The sequence below is a fragment of the Orcinus orca genome, chromosome 15 (genome assembly GCF_937001465.1).
Source record: "Orcinus orca chromosome 15, mOrcOrc1.1, whole genome shotgun sequence".
Taxonomy (NCBI): Eukaryota; Metazoa; Chordata; class Mammalia; order Artiodactyla; family Delphinidae; genus Orcinus; species Orcinus orca.
This window is the reverse complement of record NC_064573.1, coordinates 17,521,114-17,541,070: the sequence shown is the minus strand read 5'-3', so window position 1 is coordinate 17,541,070 and position 19,957 is coordinate 17,521,114. Positions and strand designations below refer to the sequence as shown.

General features: G+C 37.2%; 1 protein-coding gene across 9 annotated transcripts in view; it reads left to right on the top strand.

Annotated features, from left to right (window-relative positions):
- Positions 1–19,957, top strand: part of WDR7 (WD repeat domain 7) — a 389,035-nt gene that overhangs the window by 98,085 nt on the left and 270,993 nt on the right. For all 9 annotated transcript variants that reach the window (XM_049698641.1, XM_049698642.1, XM_033421490.2 and 6 more), the window contains 2 exons: positions 12,786–13,555; positions 14,870–14,958. In XM_049698641.1, the coding sequence (XP_049554598.1) occupies positions 12,786–13,555; positions 14,870–14,958 (859 nt within the window). The remainder of the gene's footprint in view (positions 1–12,785; positions 13,556–14,869; positions 14,959–19,957) is intronic.

The window sequence follows — 19,957 nt, the reverse complement described above, 5'->3', positions numbered from 1 at the left end:
ATTCTGTGTTTTCTTCTACACAGAAAACATAAGGTTAGAATAGGCTTAGTACTTGCAATGAAAATGTCAAATATAGCTGTCTTATTAGCTTCTAAAGTGTGTGTATATGTGTTTTACATTTACCATTGAGTTTTACTAGCAAATTTGAGACCATTTCATTTGTATATACCTTATGATTTAGCTTTTCTGCTGGCCTTTTTCAAGTAAGTTTTTAAGTTATAGCCTTAAGTACAGAGGCTTTATTTTCTCCCAAGCATATTGCATGAAATGGGTACTTCACAAATATTTATTGAATTGAAATGAATCTTTCTCCGTGATAATGCAAACATGAGTTTGTGAGCACACATTTCAGATGTTCTTTAATAAAGGTGGCAGAGCAAATATACTAACATTCCTGTTAAAGAATTTCCAGGATCAGATGGCCTGTCCTTGAAGTTGTTAGGAATATAAGATGATTTGAATGAGTTAGTTTGCTCTAGATGTGTATATCTTATGATTAAGCCAAGAGACCCTTGGAGTTTGGTAGATGTTTCTGTTCATTTTCCATTAGCTAATCTTAGTGTAACACACTAGATACCACACATATCAGTGATCAACTCTGTCATCTTCATGTATGTAGCTAAAATGTTACCCTCACAACTTTGCTGGATATCTATATTTTGTGCTAATGAGACTTTATTATTGTGAAGTCAGTAAAATCCATTGTCAGGCATTACAGGTCATATGCAGGAGTTAGTTAGAAATTATAGTTGACCTACAGGACGTGGGGATGAGACATTTTCTCTCCTTTCCTTCAGTCTCCCTCTGTTCTCTTCTCATCTGCTTTCATTGTTGTATTCCTTCTTTCTTTCTTTTTCCCCTCTCTTTTCTGGCTGTGGATTGCTATTAGATACATTTTTTGCCCCAGTGACACAATCAGTAGGGCCAAGAGGCTGATAAGAGGAGTTGCACACAGTCACACCCAGATACCGTGGTACCAGACGCTAGATAACCTTTCAGTTGTCTGAGCACACAGGCTGTCTGTTGGCACACCTCCCAGAAAGAGGCGGACACCTGGGGTGATCCCGGGGTGCTGAAAGGGGCACACCGTGGTTGACGTCAGAGGAGGGAGCTTAAAAGCCAACCTTGTGTCCTCACTCTGGCCTTTTTTTCTTCAAGCTACTCTTGCTGCTTCAGTAATTTCCTTATCAAACATGTCTAATTTTTTTACTCTTTGGTAGTAATGGTTTCTTTTTCTCCTAAAAAAATTTTGTAGATTTTTTCTGGAAAGACAGTATTTACTAAAGCACTGTGTTTACCTAATGTTGTTGTTATTATTCCCTCAGACCAAGTGTCATGTCTGTCTACCTAATATTTTACCCTTTGAAGTGACATAACCAACCCTAATGCCTAGCATAGTACCTAGGTCATAGCAACAGATTAGTATGTGGCAGCTATCATTGTTAGTAATAATTTTTATATTAGTAGTATATTAGATATAATGTATTTATTATAAATATATAATTTAATGTATCATTCAGTCCAGTTAGTGTCGGCAGGTACAAAGCATTAAGCGTAGTGTTTTTTGTTTTAATAAATCTTTATTGGAGTCCAGTTGCTTCACAATACTATGTTAGTTTCTGTTGTACAACAAAGTGAATCAGCCACATGCATACATATGTCCCCATATCCCCTCCCTCTTGAGCCTACCTCCCATCCTCCCTATACCACCCCTCTAGGTCGTCGCAAAGCACCGACCTGATCTCCCTGTGCTATGCAGCTGCTTCCCACTAGCTATCTATTTTACATTTGGTAGTGTATATACATCGATGCTACTCTCACTTCACCCCAGCTTCCCTCCCTCCCACGCCATGTCCTCAAGTCCATTCTCTATGTCTACATCTTTATTTCTGCCCTGCAACTAGGTTCATCAGTACTTTTTTTTTGTTTTTTCTTTTAGATTCCATATATATGCGTTAACATATGGTATTTGTTTTTCTCTTTCTGTCTTACTTCACTCTGTATGATAGACTGTAGGTCCATCCACCTCACTACAAATAGCTCAATTTCGTTTCTTTTTATGGCTGAGTAATATTCCATTGTATATATGTGCCACATCTTCTTTATCCATTCATCCGATGATGGGCTCTTAGGTTGTTTCTATCTCCAGGCTATTGTAAATAGAGCTGCAATGAACATTGTGGTGCATGTCTCTTTCTCAATTATGGTTTTCTCAGGGTATATGCCCAGTAGTAGGATTGCTGGGTCACATGGTAGTTATATTTTTAGTTTTTTAAGGAACCTCCATACTGTTTTCCATAGTGGTTGTATCAATTTATATTCCCACCAACAGTGCAGGAGGGTTCCCTTTTCATCACACCCTTTCCAGCATTTATTGTTTCTAGCTTTTTTGGTAATGGCCATTCTGACCTGTGTGAGGTGATACCTCATTGTAGTTTTGATTTGCATTTCTCTAATAATTAGTGATGTTGAGCATCTTTTCATGTGCCTCTTGCCATCTGAATGCCCTCCTTGTGAAATGTCTATTTAGGTCTTCTGCCCATTTTTATTTATTTATTTTTCATTTATTTATTTTTTGCGGTACAGGGCCTCTCACTATTGGGGCCTCTCCCGTCGCGGAGCACAGGCTCCAGACGCGCAGCCTTAGCGGCCATGGCTCACGGGCCCAGCCGCTCCGCGGCACGTGGGATCCTCCCGGACCGGGGCACAAACCCGCGTCCCCTGCATCGGCAGGCGGACCCTCAACCACTGCACCACCAGGGAAGCCCCCCTTCTGCCCATTTTTAAACTGGATTGTTTGTTTTTTTGATATTGAGCTCCATGAGCTGTTTGTATACTTTGGAGATTAATCCTTTGTCTGTTGTTTCATTTACAAATATTTTCTCCCATTCTGAGGGTTGCCTCTTTGTCTTGTTAATGGTTTCTTTTGCTGTGCAAGAGCTTTTAAGTTTAATTAAGTTCCATTTTTTAATATTTGGTTTTATTTCCATTACTCTAGCAGGTGGGTCAAAAAAGATCTTGCTGTGGTTTATGTCAAAGAGTGTTTTTCCTATGTTTTCCTCTAAGAGTGTTATAGTGTCTGGTCTTACATTTAAGTCTTTAATCCATTTGGAGTTTATTTTTGTGTATGGTGTTAGGCAATCTTCTAATTTAATTCTTTTACCTGTAGCTGTCCAGTTTTCCCAGCACCACTTATTGAAGCAGCAGTCTTTTCTCCATTGTATGTTCTTGCCTCCTTTGTCATAAATTAAGTACCCATATGTGTGTGGGTTTATCTCTGGGCATTCTATCCTCTACCATTGATCTATATTTCTGTTTCTGTGCCAGTACCATACTGTCTTGATTACTGTAGCTTTGTAGTATAGTTTGAAGTCAGGGAGCCTGATTCTTCCAGCTCCGTTTTTCTTTCTCAAGATTGCTTTGGCTATTCAGGGTCTTTTGTGTTTCCATATAAACTGTAAAATTTTTTGTTCTAATTCTGTGAAGAATGCCATTGGTAGTTTGATCGGGACTTCATTGAATCTGTAGATTGCTTTGGGTGGTATAGTCATTTTCACAATATTGATTCTTCCAATCCAAAAACATTGTATATTTCTACATCTGTTTATGTCATTTTTGATTTCTTTCATCAGTGTTTTATAGTTTTCTGAGTACAAGTCTGTCGCCTCCTTAGGTAGGTTTATTCCTAGGTATTTTATTCTTTTTTGTTGTGATGGTAAATGGGATTGTTTCCTTAATTTCTCTTTCTGATATTTCATTGTTAGTGTATAGGAATGCCAGAGATTTCTGTGCATTAATTTTGTATCCTGCAACCTTACCAAATTCATTGATTCGTTCTAGTAGTTTTCTGGTAGCATCTTTAGGACTTTCTATGTATAGTATCATGTCATCTGCAAACAGTGACAGTTTTACTTCTTCTTTTCCAATTTGTATTCCTTTTATTTCTTTTTCTTCTCTGATTGCCATGGCTAGGACTTCCTAAACTATGTTGAATAAGAGTGGCGAGAGTAGACATCCTTGTCTTGTTCCTGATCTTAGTGGAAATGGTTTCAGTTTTTCACCATTAAGTATGATGTTTGCTGTGGGTTTGTCATATATAGCTTTTATTTTGTTGAGGTAGGTTCTCTCTATGCCCATTTTCTGGAGAGTTTTTATCGTAAATGGGTGTTGAATTTTGTCAAAAGCTTTTTCTGCATCTATTGAGATGATCATATGGTTTTTTTCCTTAATTTGTTAATGTGATATATCACATTGATTGATTTGTGTATATTGAAGAATCCTTGCCTCCCTGGGTTAAATCCCACTTGATCATGGTGTGTGATCCTTTTAATGTGCTGTTTGATTCTGTTTGCTAGTATTTTGTTCAGGATTTTTGCATCTATGTTCATCAGTGATATTGGTCTATAATTTTCTTTTTTGTGTGATATCTTTTTCTAGTTTTGGTATTAGGGTGATGGTGACTTCACAGAATGAATTTGGGAATGTTTCTCCCTCTGCAGTTTTTTGGAAGAGTTTGAGAAGGATCAGTGTTAGCTCTTCTCTATGTTTGATAGAATTCCCCTGTGAAGCCATCTGGTCCTGGACTTTTGTTTGTTGGAAGTTTTTCAATTATGGTTTCAATTTCATTACTTGTGATAGGTCTGTTTATATTTTCTAATTCTTCCTGGTTTAGTCTTGGAAAAATTGAACCTGTCCAAAAATTTGTCCATTTCTTCATGGTTGTCCATTTTATTGGCATGTAGTTGTTTGTAGTAGTCTCTTATAAACCTTTGTATTTCTTCAGTGTCAGTGGTGATTTTCTCCTTTTTCATTTCTAATTTTATTGATTTGCGTCCTCTCCCTTTTTTTCTTGATGAGTCTGGCTAAGCGTTTATCAATTTTGCTTATATTCTCAAAGAACCAGCTTTTACTTTTATTGATCTTTGCTATTGTTTTCTTCGTTTCTGTCTCATTTATTTCTGCTCTAATCTTTATGATTTCTTTCCTTCTACTGATTTTGGGTTTTCTTTGTTCTTCTTTCTCAGGTTGTTTTTTTTTTTTTTTTTTTTTTTTTTGCGGTACGCGGGCCTCTCACTGTTGTGGCCTCTCCCGTTGCGGAGCACAGGCTCCGGACCCGCAGGCTCAGTGGCCATGGATCACGGGCCCAGCCGCTCCGCGGCATGTGGGATCTTCCCGGACCGGGGCACGAACCCGTGTCCCCTGTCCATCGGTAGATGGACTCTCAACCACTGCGCCACCAGGGAAGCCCTCTCAGGTTGTTTTAAGTGTAGGATTAGATTATTTATTTGAGATTTTTCTTGTTTCTTGAGGTGAGATTGAATTGCTATAAACTTCCCTCTTAGAACTGCTTTTGCTGTGTCCCATAGGTTTGGGGTCATCGTGTTTTTGTTGTCATTTGTTTCTATGTATTTTTTAATTCCTTCAGTGATCTCTTGGTTATTTAGTAGCTCACTGTTTACACTCCATGTATTTGTGTTTTTTACAGTTTTTTTTCCTGTAATTGATTTCCAATCTAATAGTGTTGTGGTCAGAAAAGATGTTTGATGTGATTTCAGTTTTCTTAAATTTTCCAAGACTTGATTTGTGACCCAAGGTGTGATCTATCCTGGAGAATGGTCTGTGTGCACTTGAAAAGAAAGTGTATTCTGCCACTTTGGGGTGGAATGTTCTATAAATATCAATTAAATCTATCTGGTCTATTGTGTCATGTAAAGCTTGTGTTTCCTTAATTATTTTCATTTTGGATGATCTGTCCATTGGTGAAAGTGGGGTGTTAAAGTCCCCTTCTATTATTGTGTTACTGTCGATTTCTCCTTTCATGGTTGTTAGCATTTGCTTTATGTATTGAGGTGCTCCTGTGTTGGGTGCATAAACATTTATAATTGTTATATCTTCTTCTTGGATTGATCCTTTGAACACTGTATGTAGTGTCCCTCCTTATCTCTTGTAACAGTCTTTATTTTAAAGTCTATTTTATCTGATATGAATATTGCTACTCCAGCTTTCTTTTGATTTCCATTTGCATGGAATATCTTGTTCCAACCCTTCACTTTCAGTCTGTATGTGTCCTTAGGTCTGAAGTGGGTCTCTTGTAGACAGCACATATATGGGTCTTGTTTTTGTATCCATTGAGCCAGTCTGTGTCTTTTGGTTGGGGTATTTAATCCATTTACATTCAAGGTTATTACCAATATGTGTGTTCCTATTACCATTTTCTTAATTGTTTTGGGTTTGCTTTTGTGGGTCTTTTTCTTCTCTTGTGTTTCCTGCCTAGAGAAATTTCTTTAGCATTTGTTGTAAAGCTGGTTTGATGGTGCTGAATTCTCTTAGCTTTTGCTTGTCTGGAAAGCTTTTGATTTTTCCATGAAATCTGAATGAGATCCTTGCTGGGTAGAGTAATCTTGGTTGTAGGTTTTTCTCTTTCATCGCTTTAAGTATATCCTGCCACTCCCTTCTGGTCTGCAGAGTTTCTGCTGAAAAATAAGCTGATAACCTTATGGGGATTCCCTTGTGTGTTATTTGTTGTTTTTCCCTTGCTACTTTTAATATTTTTTCTTTGAATTTAATTTTTGTTAGTTTGATTAATATGTGTCTTGGTTTTTTTTGTCTTGGTGTTTTTCCTAGGGTTTATCCTGTATAGGACTCTCTGTGCTTCCTGGACTTGGGTGACTTTTTCCTTTCCCATGTTAGGGAAGTTTTCCACTATAATATCTTCAAATATTTTCTCAGACCCTTTCGTTTTCTCTTCTTCTTCTGGGACCCCTATAATTCGAATGTTGGTGTGTTTAGTGTTGTCCCCGAGGTCTCTGAGATTGTCTTCAATTCTTTTCATTCTTTTTTCTTTATTCTGCTCCTTGGCAGTTATTTCTCCCATTCTGTCTTCCAGCTCACTTATCCGTTCTTCTGCCTCAGTTATTCTGTTATTGATTCCTTCTAGTGTATTTTTCCTTTCAGTTATTGTGTTGTTCATCTCTGTTTGTTTGTTCTTTAGTTCTTCTAGATCTTTGTTAAACATTTCTTGTATTTTCTCAGTCCCTGCCTCCACTCTATTTCTGAGATTCTGGATTATTTTTACTGTCATTACTCTGAATTCTTTTTCAGGTAGGTTGCCTATTTCCTCTTCATTTATTTGGTCTTGTAGGTTTTTACCTTGCTTCTTCATCTGTGATGTAATTTTTTGCCGTCTCATTGTTTTTTTAATTTTTTTTACTGAGTGGGATTGTGTTCCTGTCTTACTCGTTGTTTGGCCTGAGGTTTCCAACACTGGAGTTTGTAGGCTGTTGGGTAGAGCTGGGTCTTGGTGCTGAGATGATGACCTCCGTGAGACCTCACTCCAGTGAATATTCCCTGTGGTCTGAGGTTCTCTGTTAGTCCAGTGGTTCGGACTTGGAGCTCCCACTGCAGGAGCTTTGGCCTGACCCTCAGGTGGTGAACCAAGATCCCGCAAGCCATGTGGGGTGGCAAAAAGAAAAAAAAAAAAGAACAATAACAAAGTAAAAAATAAAATTAGTCTACGAAACTAACAGATACGTTAGAAAGAATATAAAAATAAAAATGTATACGAATCAACAACCAGAAGGTACATTGGTGCCACAATAGTAAAAGAGAGGAGGGAAATGAAAACAAAAAGGAAAAAAAAAGTTTTTTAAAAACAAGGGGGGAGGGCTTCCCTGGTGGCACAGTGGTTGAGAGTCCGCCTGCCGATGCAGGGGATGCGGGTTCGTGCCCCGGTCCGGCAAGATCCCACATGCCGCGGAGCGGCTGGGCCCGTGAGCCATGGCCGCTGAGCCTGCGCGTCCGGAGCCTGTGCTCCGCAACGGGAGAGGCCACAACAGTGAGAGGCCCGTGTACCGCAAAAAAAAAAAAAAAAAAGGTGGGGGGGGGGAACAGAAGGGGCCCAGGTGTGCCCCCCACCCCTGGTCTCAGGGCGTGGGAGGACCTCACCTGGGAGAACACTAGGTCTCCTGGGCTGGAGTGGGCAGGGCAAATGCCCTCCACTCCTCTCCCACTCCTCCGGGAGGGCCCCTCTCCCTGCCTCTGCTGATCTCTCTTGCCTACCTCCTGTGCCCCAAAGGACCCACGCGGCCTGGGTGGGGCCTTGGAGGGCAGGGGACCAGCCTGGGAGCTCAGCAGGCTCCCTGTGCCTGGGTGTGTGGCGCAAACACCCTCTGCTCCTCTCCCACTCCTCCTGAGGGCCCCTCCTGCCTGCCTCTCCTGATTTCCACAGCCTCAGGGGCACCAATCCTGTCTGGTCTCTCCTTCTCCTCCCCATTCAGTCCCCCATTTCCTACCAGTTCACTTGGGGGTTCCTCCCACCTCCTTGGGTGTCAGAGTTCTCCACCAGCGGCCGGCAGGCGCCCTAGTTGTGGAGAGATGCTAACTTGGCGTATTCCCACACTGCCGTCTTCTAAACATAGTGTTTGACATTACACATTTAGTGTTTGAAAAAGGAAATACTAAGCATGGTGGTGTGAGAAATAAAACATTAGCGTATGCGTCCTTCAACCCATCCCATCTACATTTTCAGTACTATTGCATACTTTTATCTTCCCTCATCTGGATGGCTTCTGTTTCCTCCAGGTTTATATTCATAATCCTGATCTTACTTCTTTTCAGCCAACATTGCTGGTGGATAAATAGTTATAAAATTAAATTTGATCATGTTACTCCCCTTATTAAAGCCGTTAGATAGGAGCTCTCATACTTTACTGTATAAAGCCATCTAGGGTTTCATTAGGCAGATTCTGATCCATTCTAAGAGACATTGATTCAGGTCTGATATCAGGCCCAGGAGCCCGTACTTTAACAAGCATCCCTGGTGTTCTGAGAGAAGCACTGTTTTAATGGCTCCTAAGCCTGCAAGAGAAAGTTCAAAAGCCTTAGTGTGGACATCTGTGCTCTCAGTGAACCATGCCTTGCATTCTTTGTCTTGGTCATCAACATCAACACCCATCCTGTGATGTTTCCTGCCTTTATCCTTTTTCACATCCTGCTATCTTTCTGCCCTTTCATACCTCAAGTTGTCCCTTTGGTGAGGTTCTCCCTGATCACCCAAGGTGGAGCTGGTACTTTCTCTTTCTCTGTTGTGTTTCTTTTTGTTTTTTGGCTGCATCAAGTCTTCGTTGCCGTGCACAGGCTTTCTCTTGTTGCGGTGAGCAAGGGCTACTCTTCGTTGTGGTGCGCAGGCTTTTCATTGCGGTGGCTTCTCTTGTTGCAGAGCACAGGCTGTAGGTGTGTGGGCTTCAGTAGTTGTGGCGTGCAGGCTCAGTAGTTGTGGCACATGGGCTTAGTTGCTCCACGGCATGCGGGATCTTCCCAGACCAGGGCTCGAGCCTGTGTCCCCTGCATTGGCAGGCAGATTCTTAACTACTGAGCTACCAGGGAAGTCTCTTTTTGTTGTGTTTCTTATTGTACCTTCCAACTGCCCTTTATTTGTAGCACCATTCATCCTACATAGTAATTTCATTATTCATTAGTTTTGAGTTGCATGACTAGAAAATCATCTTATTTATCTTTGTATCCTTAGTGCCTTGCACAAACATAGATAAATGTGGAATGAATGAGTTAAACAGAGGAATGAAATTCAGAAAGTCTTGTTTTTTTTTTTTACTTCATATTTTGTGTAGTGTAAATTGATCTGTACTGCTTATGCACCTTAGGTTCTTAAGCTATAGTATGGAAATAATATTTATTTTCTACCTTCCTTTAAACACCATTTATTCCATTCAGAGCAGAGGTTTATACAAAGGAAGCAGAATTAGTGGTAATTCTGGAAATAATTTTTGAAAGAGCAGCCACTTGAGATACTTCTTGAAGTTTGAATAGAAGTATGACTTGAGTGGCAGCAGTGAGAATGAGAAAGGAGCATGATCCTGGCATAAGAAATGCAAAGGTACAAATGTCTGCAGCTGCATGGTTCTGGAAGGCACAAGTGGTTTAATTTGGTTTCAGTAGAAGATGCAGGGTTGTGGTTAGACATGGAATTGGGGGAGTCGGCAGCAGTCTATTTTGGAGGCTGTTCTGTGCTTTGCAAAGAAGTCTTTGCAAAGATTTTATCCTTGGGTTATAAAATGCTGTTGAAGCCTCTTAAGCTGGAAAGGAACATAGTCACATGGGAGGAGGACTGAGACAGAAGATAGACCATTTAAAGGGACTTAGTGTAATTTTACGAGTGAAGAGTTGATTAACCACTTAAAATAATTTTATGAAGATTTTTATGTTCTTTGTTCATTCTGCCAGGTACTCTGATACGCATGGGGTTACACAAGATGAGTAAGGTATAGTTCCTGTAGAGTACAGGAAAATGTAAATACATAAAAGAACTAATTATATAAATATAGCCAAGGCTTACAGGTTTGTGATATATAGTACAGAAAATGTTATGGGAACTGGGTTCATTGTGGGCTAACTTTCCCGGGAGAATTAGGGTCTTGATGGAAGAGAAGGGATTGGAGTAGAGCAAAGAAGAATATTTTGGGTAAAGAAATAAATAAAGGGATTAATGGGTGAGGGAGTGTGGTTATGGTGCTAGAGCCTGTTTGTTATAGCTGGAAAATATCTGGTATCAAATTGTAATGGGCCTTGAATGTTGTGCTGAAGGATTTTGTATTTTATCCTAGAGCATTATTTTCTAATTATGAAAATAATACATATTATATACAATTTAAGAAATATATGGAAATATGAAGAAAATGTAAATCTGATATGACTCCATCACAAAAAGTGGTTGCTATGAACATTTTCATGTATTTCTTTCCAGTGTTTGTCACTGTGCTCAAATGCATACTTGGGCATTAAATAAATGAAATCAGAATTATACTCTGTTGTATAGTGTGTGTGTGTGTGTGTGTGTGTGTGTACACGTATGTGCACATATGTAATCTTATCTCACTTAAAATTGGAACATGGGCATTTTGCCATGTGGTTAAATGTGCCCAGGAAGCATGATTTATAGTGATTACAATATTTATCACATGGTTATGCTTATTTATTTCTTTACTGTTGGATTATTTAGGTTGTTTTCAATCTAAAATAACGGACACTGTTTCACTGAACGTCTTTGTATTTCTGACTATTTAGGATAGGGTTCTAGAAATAAATGTACTGGATCAAACAGTCTTAAGGGCTCATGCTGTATTTTGCCAAATTGCTCTTCCAAAAGGCTCTATTTAAATTCATGCCTGCAGTGTGTGGCTCTGACTTTCATTGTACTCCTGGCTAAGTATTTTTTGTGTGTTTACTGTTTGCTAATTTTATAAGTGGTATCTCGTGGTTATTGTTATTTCCTCGACAGTTCATTTGAGTAGGTTTTCTCTTATATTCCTTGACTATTTGTCTCTTTTACTGTGAATTGCCCTTGACCTTTATGGTATTTTTCCCTTTTCTTTTATTTTGGTATTACTATTTTTTATATAGATTATAACTTCATTAGTCCTATTTCTGGCACATTTTTCTTCCTATTTCTTACTTGCCTTAACTTTTTATAGTAGTGAATTTTAAATTTAAGTGTGTTTGACAAGTCCTTTCTCATCTTGAGATCTAGTCACCTATACTTTGATTTAGTTTTAATTTTGTATTTTCCATTTCTCTTAATAACCCATGATAATGGCAGTGTTTGGCAGAAGAGTGACATAATTAGATTTGTTCTTCAGAAAGCAGTCTTGTGGCCTGTGAAGGCTGGATGGGGGTAAGGAGAGACTAGGGGCAGTGACATCTGTTTAGAGGAGAGGAGATAAGGGTCTGAACATAGTGATGGTGATGGTGGGGATAGATTAGAAGAATGATTCTCAACCAATGATTTGGGAGATGCAGCAGGTTTAGTGGGAGGGTGGAGATTAGGACAGATTAAGTACAAGGTTCTATGGGACATCCAGATACAAGCAGTGGGAATTGTAGGATTGAAACTCTTTCAGGAGCTGGTCTGGCTGGTGATGGAGATTAGGGAGCCACCTGCATGTAGGTGATAGTTCTAATATGGGAGAAAGAATGAGTTTTCAGGGCAGCTGACTGAGAAGGGTGGTCAGAACTAGAAGGTTCATTAAGAAGGTGTTCTCTGGGAAGCTCTTTTTGTACTTTCTCTCTCTTTCTGTCTCTCTTAGCAAAATCAACAATGTCAGAGATTATGGATATGGTCAGAGATACTGCCAAGAGATTAACGAGGAGAGGGACTGAAAAGTTTCCACTGGATTAGTCTACTACTTTCCTTAAATGTGGCTAAAAGGGGCAGTAGACTGGGAAAGAAATAGAAGAAGGAACATGGTCAAAGGATAACACTTTTAAAGACTAAGTAGACTTGAACATGTTCTCTACTGAGGGAAAAGAATTTATGGAGAGGGAGAGATTGAAGGTAAAGTAAAAAGAGGAATTTGATGGTGCAGCAACTTAAAAGGATGAGTAGCTGTGATGAATGCATTATTCTTTCAGGTGGAACAAGTAGTATTACATTCCCAGAGATAGAATTTGCATATAAGTTATTGAAACAATTTTTAATCTGTTCTATGAGTAAAAAGACTCCCTGCTTCAATAATTAACTTTCATTTTCTTTTTTTAAAAGATTAATTGACAGTCTTATAATTGTTTCAGCGTAAAGTTCTTCTAATTGTTTAAGTTCATATCTTTGATATGCTGCTGATTGGCAGAGTTAGTGTGTTACTTTTAATGATATAGATACCTAAAAAGACAGCTTAATAAGCATTTAAATCCCTTTGATTATTTATTGTTCATTAATGAATGCATGAAATTAAATACTTTGAATTATAGCCATCTTTTAAAAATATTTGTTGCAGGGAAATTTACCTAAATATTCTCATAACTCCCTGATGGTTCAAGCAATAAAGACAAACCTAACAGACCCGGACATACATGTGCTTTTCTTTGATGTGGAAGCGTTGATTATTCAGCTCCTGACTGAAGAAGCCTCTAGGCCGAATACTGCGCTTATTTCCCCAGAGAATCTGCAAAAAGCATCTGGCGGTTCAGACAAAGGGGGCTCTTTTCTAACTGGAAAACGAGCAGCAGTTCTCTTCCAACAAGTGAAAGAAACTATCAAAGAGAACATAAAGGAACATCTCCTTGATGATGAAGAGGAGGATGAGGAGATAATGAGACAGAGGCGGGAAGAAGGTGATCCCGAATATCGGGCCAGCAAATCTAAGCCACTGACCCTGTTAGAATATAATCTGACTATGGACACAGCAAAATTGTTCATGTCCTGCCTTCATGCCTGGGGTTTGAATGATGTTCTGGATGAAGTCTGTCTTGATCGCCTTGGAATGCTGAAACCCCACTGCACAGTATCGTTCGGCCTCTTATCGAGAGGGGGTCATATGTCACTGATGCTTCCTGGTTATAATCAGGCTGCTTGTAAACTATCACATGGGAAAGCAGAAATAGGAAGAAAGCTGCTGGCGATGGAGGGAGTAGGAAAGGGAACTTACGGAGTGTCCCGGGCCGTCACCACACAGCATCTCCTGTCTATCATATCTTTGGCAAATACCTTAATGAGTATGACCAATGCAACTTTTATTGGTGATCATATGAAGAAAGGCCCTACCAGGTGTGACCATGATAGTTTGATTTTATTCTTATGTTTCAAAAAAAAAGAAACCTGTTTTATTTTTGTCACTTCTTATTACCTTTTTTTGGGGGGTGGGGCGCTCTACACACCTTGGCATTTTTGTGTCATCTCAGTGTTTCCCCTTTAAATTTTAAATACAACATGCATGACAAAATATAATCAAATTGTACAGTTTTATCTATACTCAGACATACTTAGTAGCTTTTTAAAAAAAACTTAGAATGAGGGAGTAGGTCAGAGTTTAGCTTTAACAAATTATAGACTAGCTCTTCGGTAAATATAATCTTAGATTGTATCTGTTTACAGTTTGCACTAACATTTATTTCAAATTGTATATTTGGTTAAAATGTGTGACCCACGGTGATGAATGGTAAGTGTTCAGTGGCTGGCTTCAGCATTTTGTGAGAAGTATAGTCAGAATTTCTCTGGGAAAAGAGGAAACAACTTTTTAAAGTGCAGGAGAGTATTCTTGTAATATTTCTACATATTTAACCTGAGTTGCTATTTCTCATTTTCCAGAAGTCATGAAGACAACTTTTTAAACTCTGGTTTTATTATACTTTATTGAGAGCCGACCACATTTAGGATTTTTTAAAATCTAACGTACTAAAGTAGCACTTACCTAGTGTCTGGCTCTGTTGTAAGCACTTTACAGATGTTATCTCCTTAATGCCCTTACCCCTATAAGGTAGGTACTTTTATTATCCTTTTGCTACAGAGATAGAGCTGAGACACAGAGAAGTGAAGTAACTTGCCCAGGGTCACACAAGTAGTAAAATGGTAGGGCTGGAATTCAAAAGGGGACAGTCTGCCTGTGGAGTGGAAGATTTCTTAATGCCTTATTACCTTTTTCAGATTGTAGGGCTGAATTTTTTGAAACTCAGTATATTGTTCCATACGTTCATTTGGACCAATGATGTGGAGTGGGCTGAAATATCAGCATGCTAATACTGAAGAATGAAGGGTTAATTATGATATTTAGCTGTCAGTGGTAGTAGATTAAAGTGTTCATAAATATTTCTTAAACTAGTTTAAAGCATAAACTGTAGATGTAAAATTTTTACTTGCTATTTGTTAATCATTTAATTTTCTGTATTAAAATCTGAAACGGAAAATGTTAATAGGTACAAAACAAAAAACCCCTATCTTTTTGGAACAGCAAATTGAAAATGTTCTGTTATGTGTTTCTTTTGCAATTCATTTGGAACTAGAAAGCTTAATATTTTAAATGGCTCTGGAATTATGAAACTATGAATGTGTGTATATACATGTATTTTCTTCTTCTTTTTAAAGGCCACCTAGACCAGGCACCCCAGACCTTTCTAAGGCAAGGGGTTCTCCTCCAACTTCCAGTAATATTGTGCAAGGACAGATTAAACAAGGTAAAATTAAATCTTATTAAGTAATTGACATGACATTTCAGCTCTAGAAACTGAGGAGGCATAGCTAATGTATAATCATAACATTTTGTTTGTCTCAGATTGTTAAATAGAGAAAAGTTGTTATATTCCAGATGTAAATATGGATAATTGAGATGTTAGTTAAAAATAAATCAGATTTATTTAGAAATTGATAAATGAGCATATTTCACGTAATTTTATTGTACTGTCTTTGGCCTAATTTTTATGCATTAGGGGCACCTTAACTTGACAACACTAGTGCCTTAATGTGTGTATCTTGAGTCTATAAGTTATGTCTGTTTTTTAAACTACATTTAGAAATGTTTAAATTCATATTTCCATACTATAGCTATTCTTGTGTCGTTTGCCAGTAGTTCATGCATTGTAATCCACAGTGGAAATAGTTTCTTTTTATTTAGTCATTATATACTTTAACTTTTTGTTCATAGCTTTTGTTTTGTTAGGGGATAGAAGAAAGATTGAGTTTTTCTTCCTTTATTTTCTTTTACACTCATTTTAGGACTTGACAAGAGAGTTCAGGGGGGAGTCACTTCTGCTTAGAGAGCTTTCCTTTAGGCTAAGTTGAAGGTTGTGCTTGTAAATGGTGACATTGTAGGATGTTCTTTTTTCAAAAAATTTGTTTAAGGTGTTAAAGAGTCAGTGAACAGTTCCGCAAAATTTGTTTGGTGAACAATAGGCCTCCAACTTCATGCCTACAGTTTTCCTCTTTCCTAGAACAAGTCCTCTGCTCTCTTAGCTGATTGTTTGTCCTAACTTTAATATCCTTAAATGGTATACTTGGTTTTTAGTTTTAGGTACTGTGTCGTAGCTTCTCATTATGGAAGATTAAGCTATCCCACTCTCTATGCCACTCCTATCCTTCATTTCCAGCCCCATGTGGTCACCTCTCTTATTCCCCTGTCTTCTCATCAAGCCTTTATACTCATTTTATAATAGTCTATATGAATATATATAAAAGTTTTAATTAGATAACTTATACTTGTGTATGTGTGAAATACACACAGAAAAGTGCACAAAACAAATATGCAGCTCAGTGATTTTTACAAGCTGAACACCCATGTAACTATATCCCTGGACAAGAAATAGAACATTGCCAGTACTCCTGAAGCCTCCTACATGTTCCCTCCCAATCAGTATACCTTCCTCTTCCAAAGGTAACTACTATCTTGACTTTTAGGAAATCATTTCCTTGCTTTCCTTTATGGTTGTACCACCTAAGTTTAAATCCCTAAACACTATGGTTTAGTTTTGCCTGTGTTTTGAATTTTATATGCGTTCAGTTAGTCATGGAGCGTGCATTCTTTTGTGTTTGGCTGCTTTTGTGAGATTTATTAGTGTTGTTGCACGTGACTATAGTTTGTTCATTTTCATTGTTCATTTTATTGCTGTATACTATTCTGATGAATGAATAGACCACAATTTTTTCATCCATTTCTTGGTCAATAGACACTTGGATTACTTCCAGTGTTTCATTTTCATAAATAATTCTGCTATGAACATTCTTGTATTTGAATCTTAGTGTATATTATAAGCGTTTCTGTTGTGTATGTAACCAAAAGTGGAATTTCTGCATATATTTATCTTCAGCTTTAATTGTGGATAATGTTAACATGTTTTCCTAAGTGAGAGACATATACATCCATCAAACTGGCTAAGGGGAAAAAGATGGAAATTGTTGTGTTAGCTGGGATATGGATCAGTGAGACCTCTCATATATAGCTGGTAAGATATCCTAGCCAACACTTAATATTTTCCATGTTTTTCACTTTAGCCATTTTGGTATGGCTAGTATATCTGACATATCAGTATTTTCATTCCTGATTAATATTTTTGTGTCCTATTTAAGAACTTACCCTGATATTTCTACTCTGATATGAGGATATTCTTCTTTATTTTCTTTTGGAAGCTTTCTTATTTTACTTTTCTCATTTAGGTCTATAGTCTCCCTAGACCTTAATTTTGTGTATTATGTGAAGCAGGGGTCCTGTTTTGATTTTACTTCCATATACCAAATTGGTACAGCATGATTTATTAAAGAGAGGATTCTTTCCCCACTGCTTTGCAGTGCCATTTTTGTCATAAATATAATGTCCTTATATATGGTAGTCTATTTCTGAGCTGTTTGAGCACTTTGATTTGTTTGTGTATCATTGTGCCTTAATTACTGTAGCTCTGTAATAAGACTTGATATTTAATAGATCAAGTCTTTCCACCCGTTCTTCTTAAAGAATGTCTTGACTATTCTTGTCCTTTTGAATTTCAGTATAAACGTTAGAACTGTTTTATTATTATCACAAAGGCCTATTGTGATTTTAACTTTGATTTTATTGAATTTGTAGATCATTTGGGGGAGAATTATTTTCTTAATGGGGTTCACTCATTTAATCCATCAACTTGATATATCTCTACATTTATTTAGGTCTTATTTAGCTATCATAACTCTGTATAGTTTTCTATATAGAGGTCTTATATTTCTTTTGTTAGATTTATTCCTAGATATTAGATTTTTAAAATACTCTATTTAATATCTAATTGATATTAAATTTCTTCATTTTCTGTGCCCCTGATATAGAAATGCAGTTGACTTTTGTATATTGACCTTATATCAAAAAATCTTGCTAAATTCACCTATTAAAGGTAATACTTTTCTGTAGATTCTTTTGATCATATGGACAATCATATGGAACAACTTTTTTATTCCCAGTATCAAAGGGAGAACTTTTAAGATTTCATAATTATGATAATTCCTGTATGCTTTTACAGATAATTTAAGAAATTAACTCTTCTGTTCCTTTGCTAAGTGTTTATCATCAGTGTATGTTGGATTTTATCATGCTTTTTCTGTATCTATTGAGGTGACTATATAATTTTTTTTACTCTATTAATGTGATGAATTTACAACCCAATTTTGCATTCCAGAATAAAACCAATCTTGTGATGTATTATTATCTTATATATTGTTGCATTTAATTTAATATTTTTTATTTAGGAAAACGTTTTCTTCTAATATTTATGTAAGGTTTTACTTTATTCAAGTTTTGGCAAATGGATCGGGGAATCTTCCTTTTCCATTTTTAGGTAGAATTTGTGTGAGATTGGCATTAATTATTTCATAAATGTGCAGTGGAATTTGCTGCGGTTAGACTTAGAGTTTTCTTTGTGGGGAGTTGTAAAATTCTGGGTTCAGTTTCTCTCATTGTTATAGAACTTCAGATTTTCTGTTTCTTTTTGTGTCAGTTTCATTAAGTAGTATGTATTTAGGGATTTTTCTAGTTCTAAATTTTCAAATGTGTTTGCATTTGAAAAGATAACATCTTATCTTTTTAATTTCTGTAGTATCTGTGGTGATGTCTCCATTTTTATTCCTGATATTAATCATTTGTAGCTTTCTTTTTTCTTGATCAGTCTTACTGGGGCTTTATCAGTCTTTTTAATCCGTAGTGCCTTTGTTTATCCTTTCGAATGCATATTTTTTCCTGTTTCACTAAATTCTGCTCTTCTCCCACTTCCTTGGGATTCAATATGCTGTTATTATTACTTTTTTTAATAAGTTTATTTATTTTATTTATTTCTGACTGCATTGGGTCTTTGTTGCTGTGTGTGGGCTTTCTCTAGTTATGGCGAGCGGGGGCTACTCTTCATTGCGGTGCGCGGGCTTCTCATTGTGGTGGCTTCTCTTGTTGCAGAGCACGGGCTCTAGGCACGCGGGCTTAAGTAGTTGTGGCTCGCGGGCTCTAGAACACAGACTCAGTAGTTGTGGCACATGGGCTTAGTTGCTCTGTGGCATGTGGGATCTTCCCGGACCAGGGTTCAAACTCATGTCCCCTGCATTGGCAGGCGGATTCTTAACCACTGCGCCACCAGGGAAGTCCAGTTATTATTAATTTTTAAAAACTTTTTACGATTGATGGTTACTTACTGATGTTGAATTGAAGTTAGAGCAGACATCCTTGCCTCATTCCCAATCTTAGGGATAAAGCATTCAGTCTTTTACTATTAAGTATGATGTTAGCTATAAGTTTTTCTTAGATGAGCTGGATGTTGAGGAAGTTCCCTCCTATTCCTAGTTTGCTGATATTTTAAAATTATGAACGGATGTTAGATTTTGTCAGATGATTTTTCTGCATCCATTGAAATTATCAAATGAATTTTCTCCTTTGTTTTCTCAGTAAGTCCAAGAACATTGACTTCTGAATTTTAAGAAACCTTGCAATCCTGGGGTAGATCACACTTGATCATGATGAATTATCCTTTTTATAGATTATTGGATATAATTTGCTAAAATTTTGTTAAGAGTTTTTATGTGTATGATCATGAGGGATTTGGGTCTAGAGTTTTTCATTTCAATAATGTGTTTGTTCAGTTTTGGTAACAGGATAATGCTGGTCTCACAGAATGACTTAGGATGTTATCCCTTTTCTTGTGTTTTCTGGAAGGGCATGTGTAGAATTGATACTATTTTTTACTTGTTTGATCTGTTTCACCAGTGAAAATATGTGGGCATAGGGTTTTCTTTATGGGAAGATTTTTTTAACTACAAATTTAAATGCTTTAATAGATACAGAGCTATTTAGGTGTTTTTTTTTTTTTTAAATTCATCTTGGGTGAACTTTGGTAATTTGTGTCAAATTTATTGGCAAAAAGTTGTTTAATATTCTCTTATTTTCCTTTCAATATCATATCTGTAGGATTTGAAATGACATCCCCTATCTCATTTCTATTATTCATAACTTATGTTTTTTCTCTTTTTTCCTGATCAGTCTAGCTAGTAACTTAGCAGTTTTGTAGTTCTTAACCAGCTTTGGGTTTCATCAGTTTTTAATGTTGTTATTCTGTTTTCTGTTTCATTTATTTCTGCTTTGCTTGTTATTATTTCAATTCTTTTGCTTTAAATTTGCTTGTATTTTTTATTTTTATTTTTTTAGAGTAGAACCTGAAGTCATGGATATAAAACTTTTCT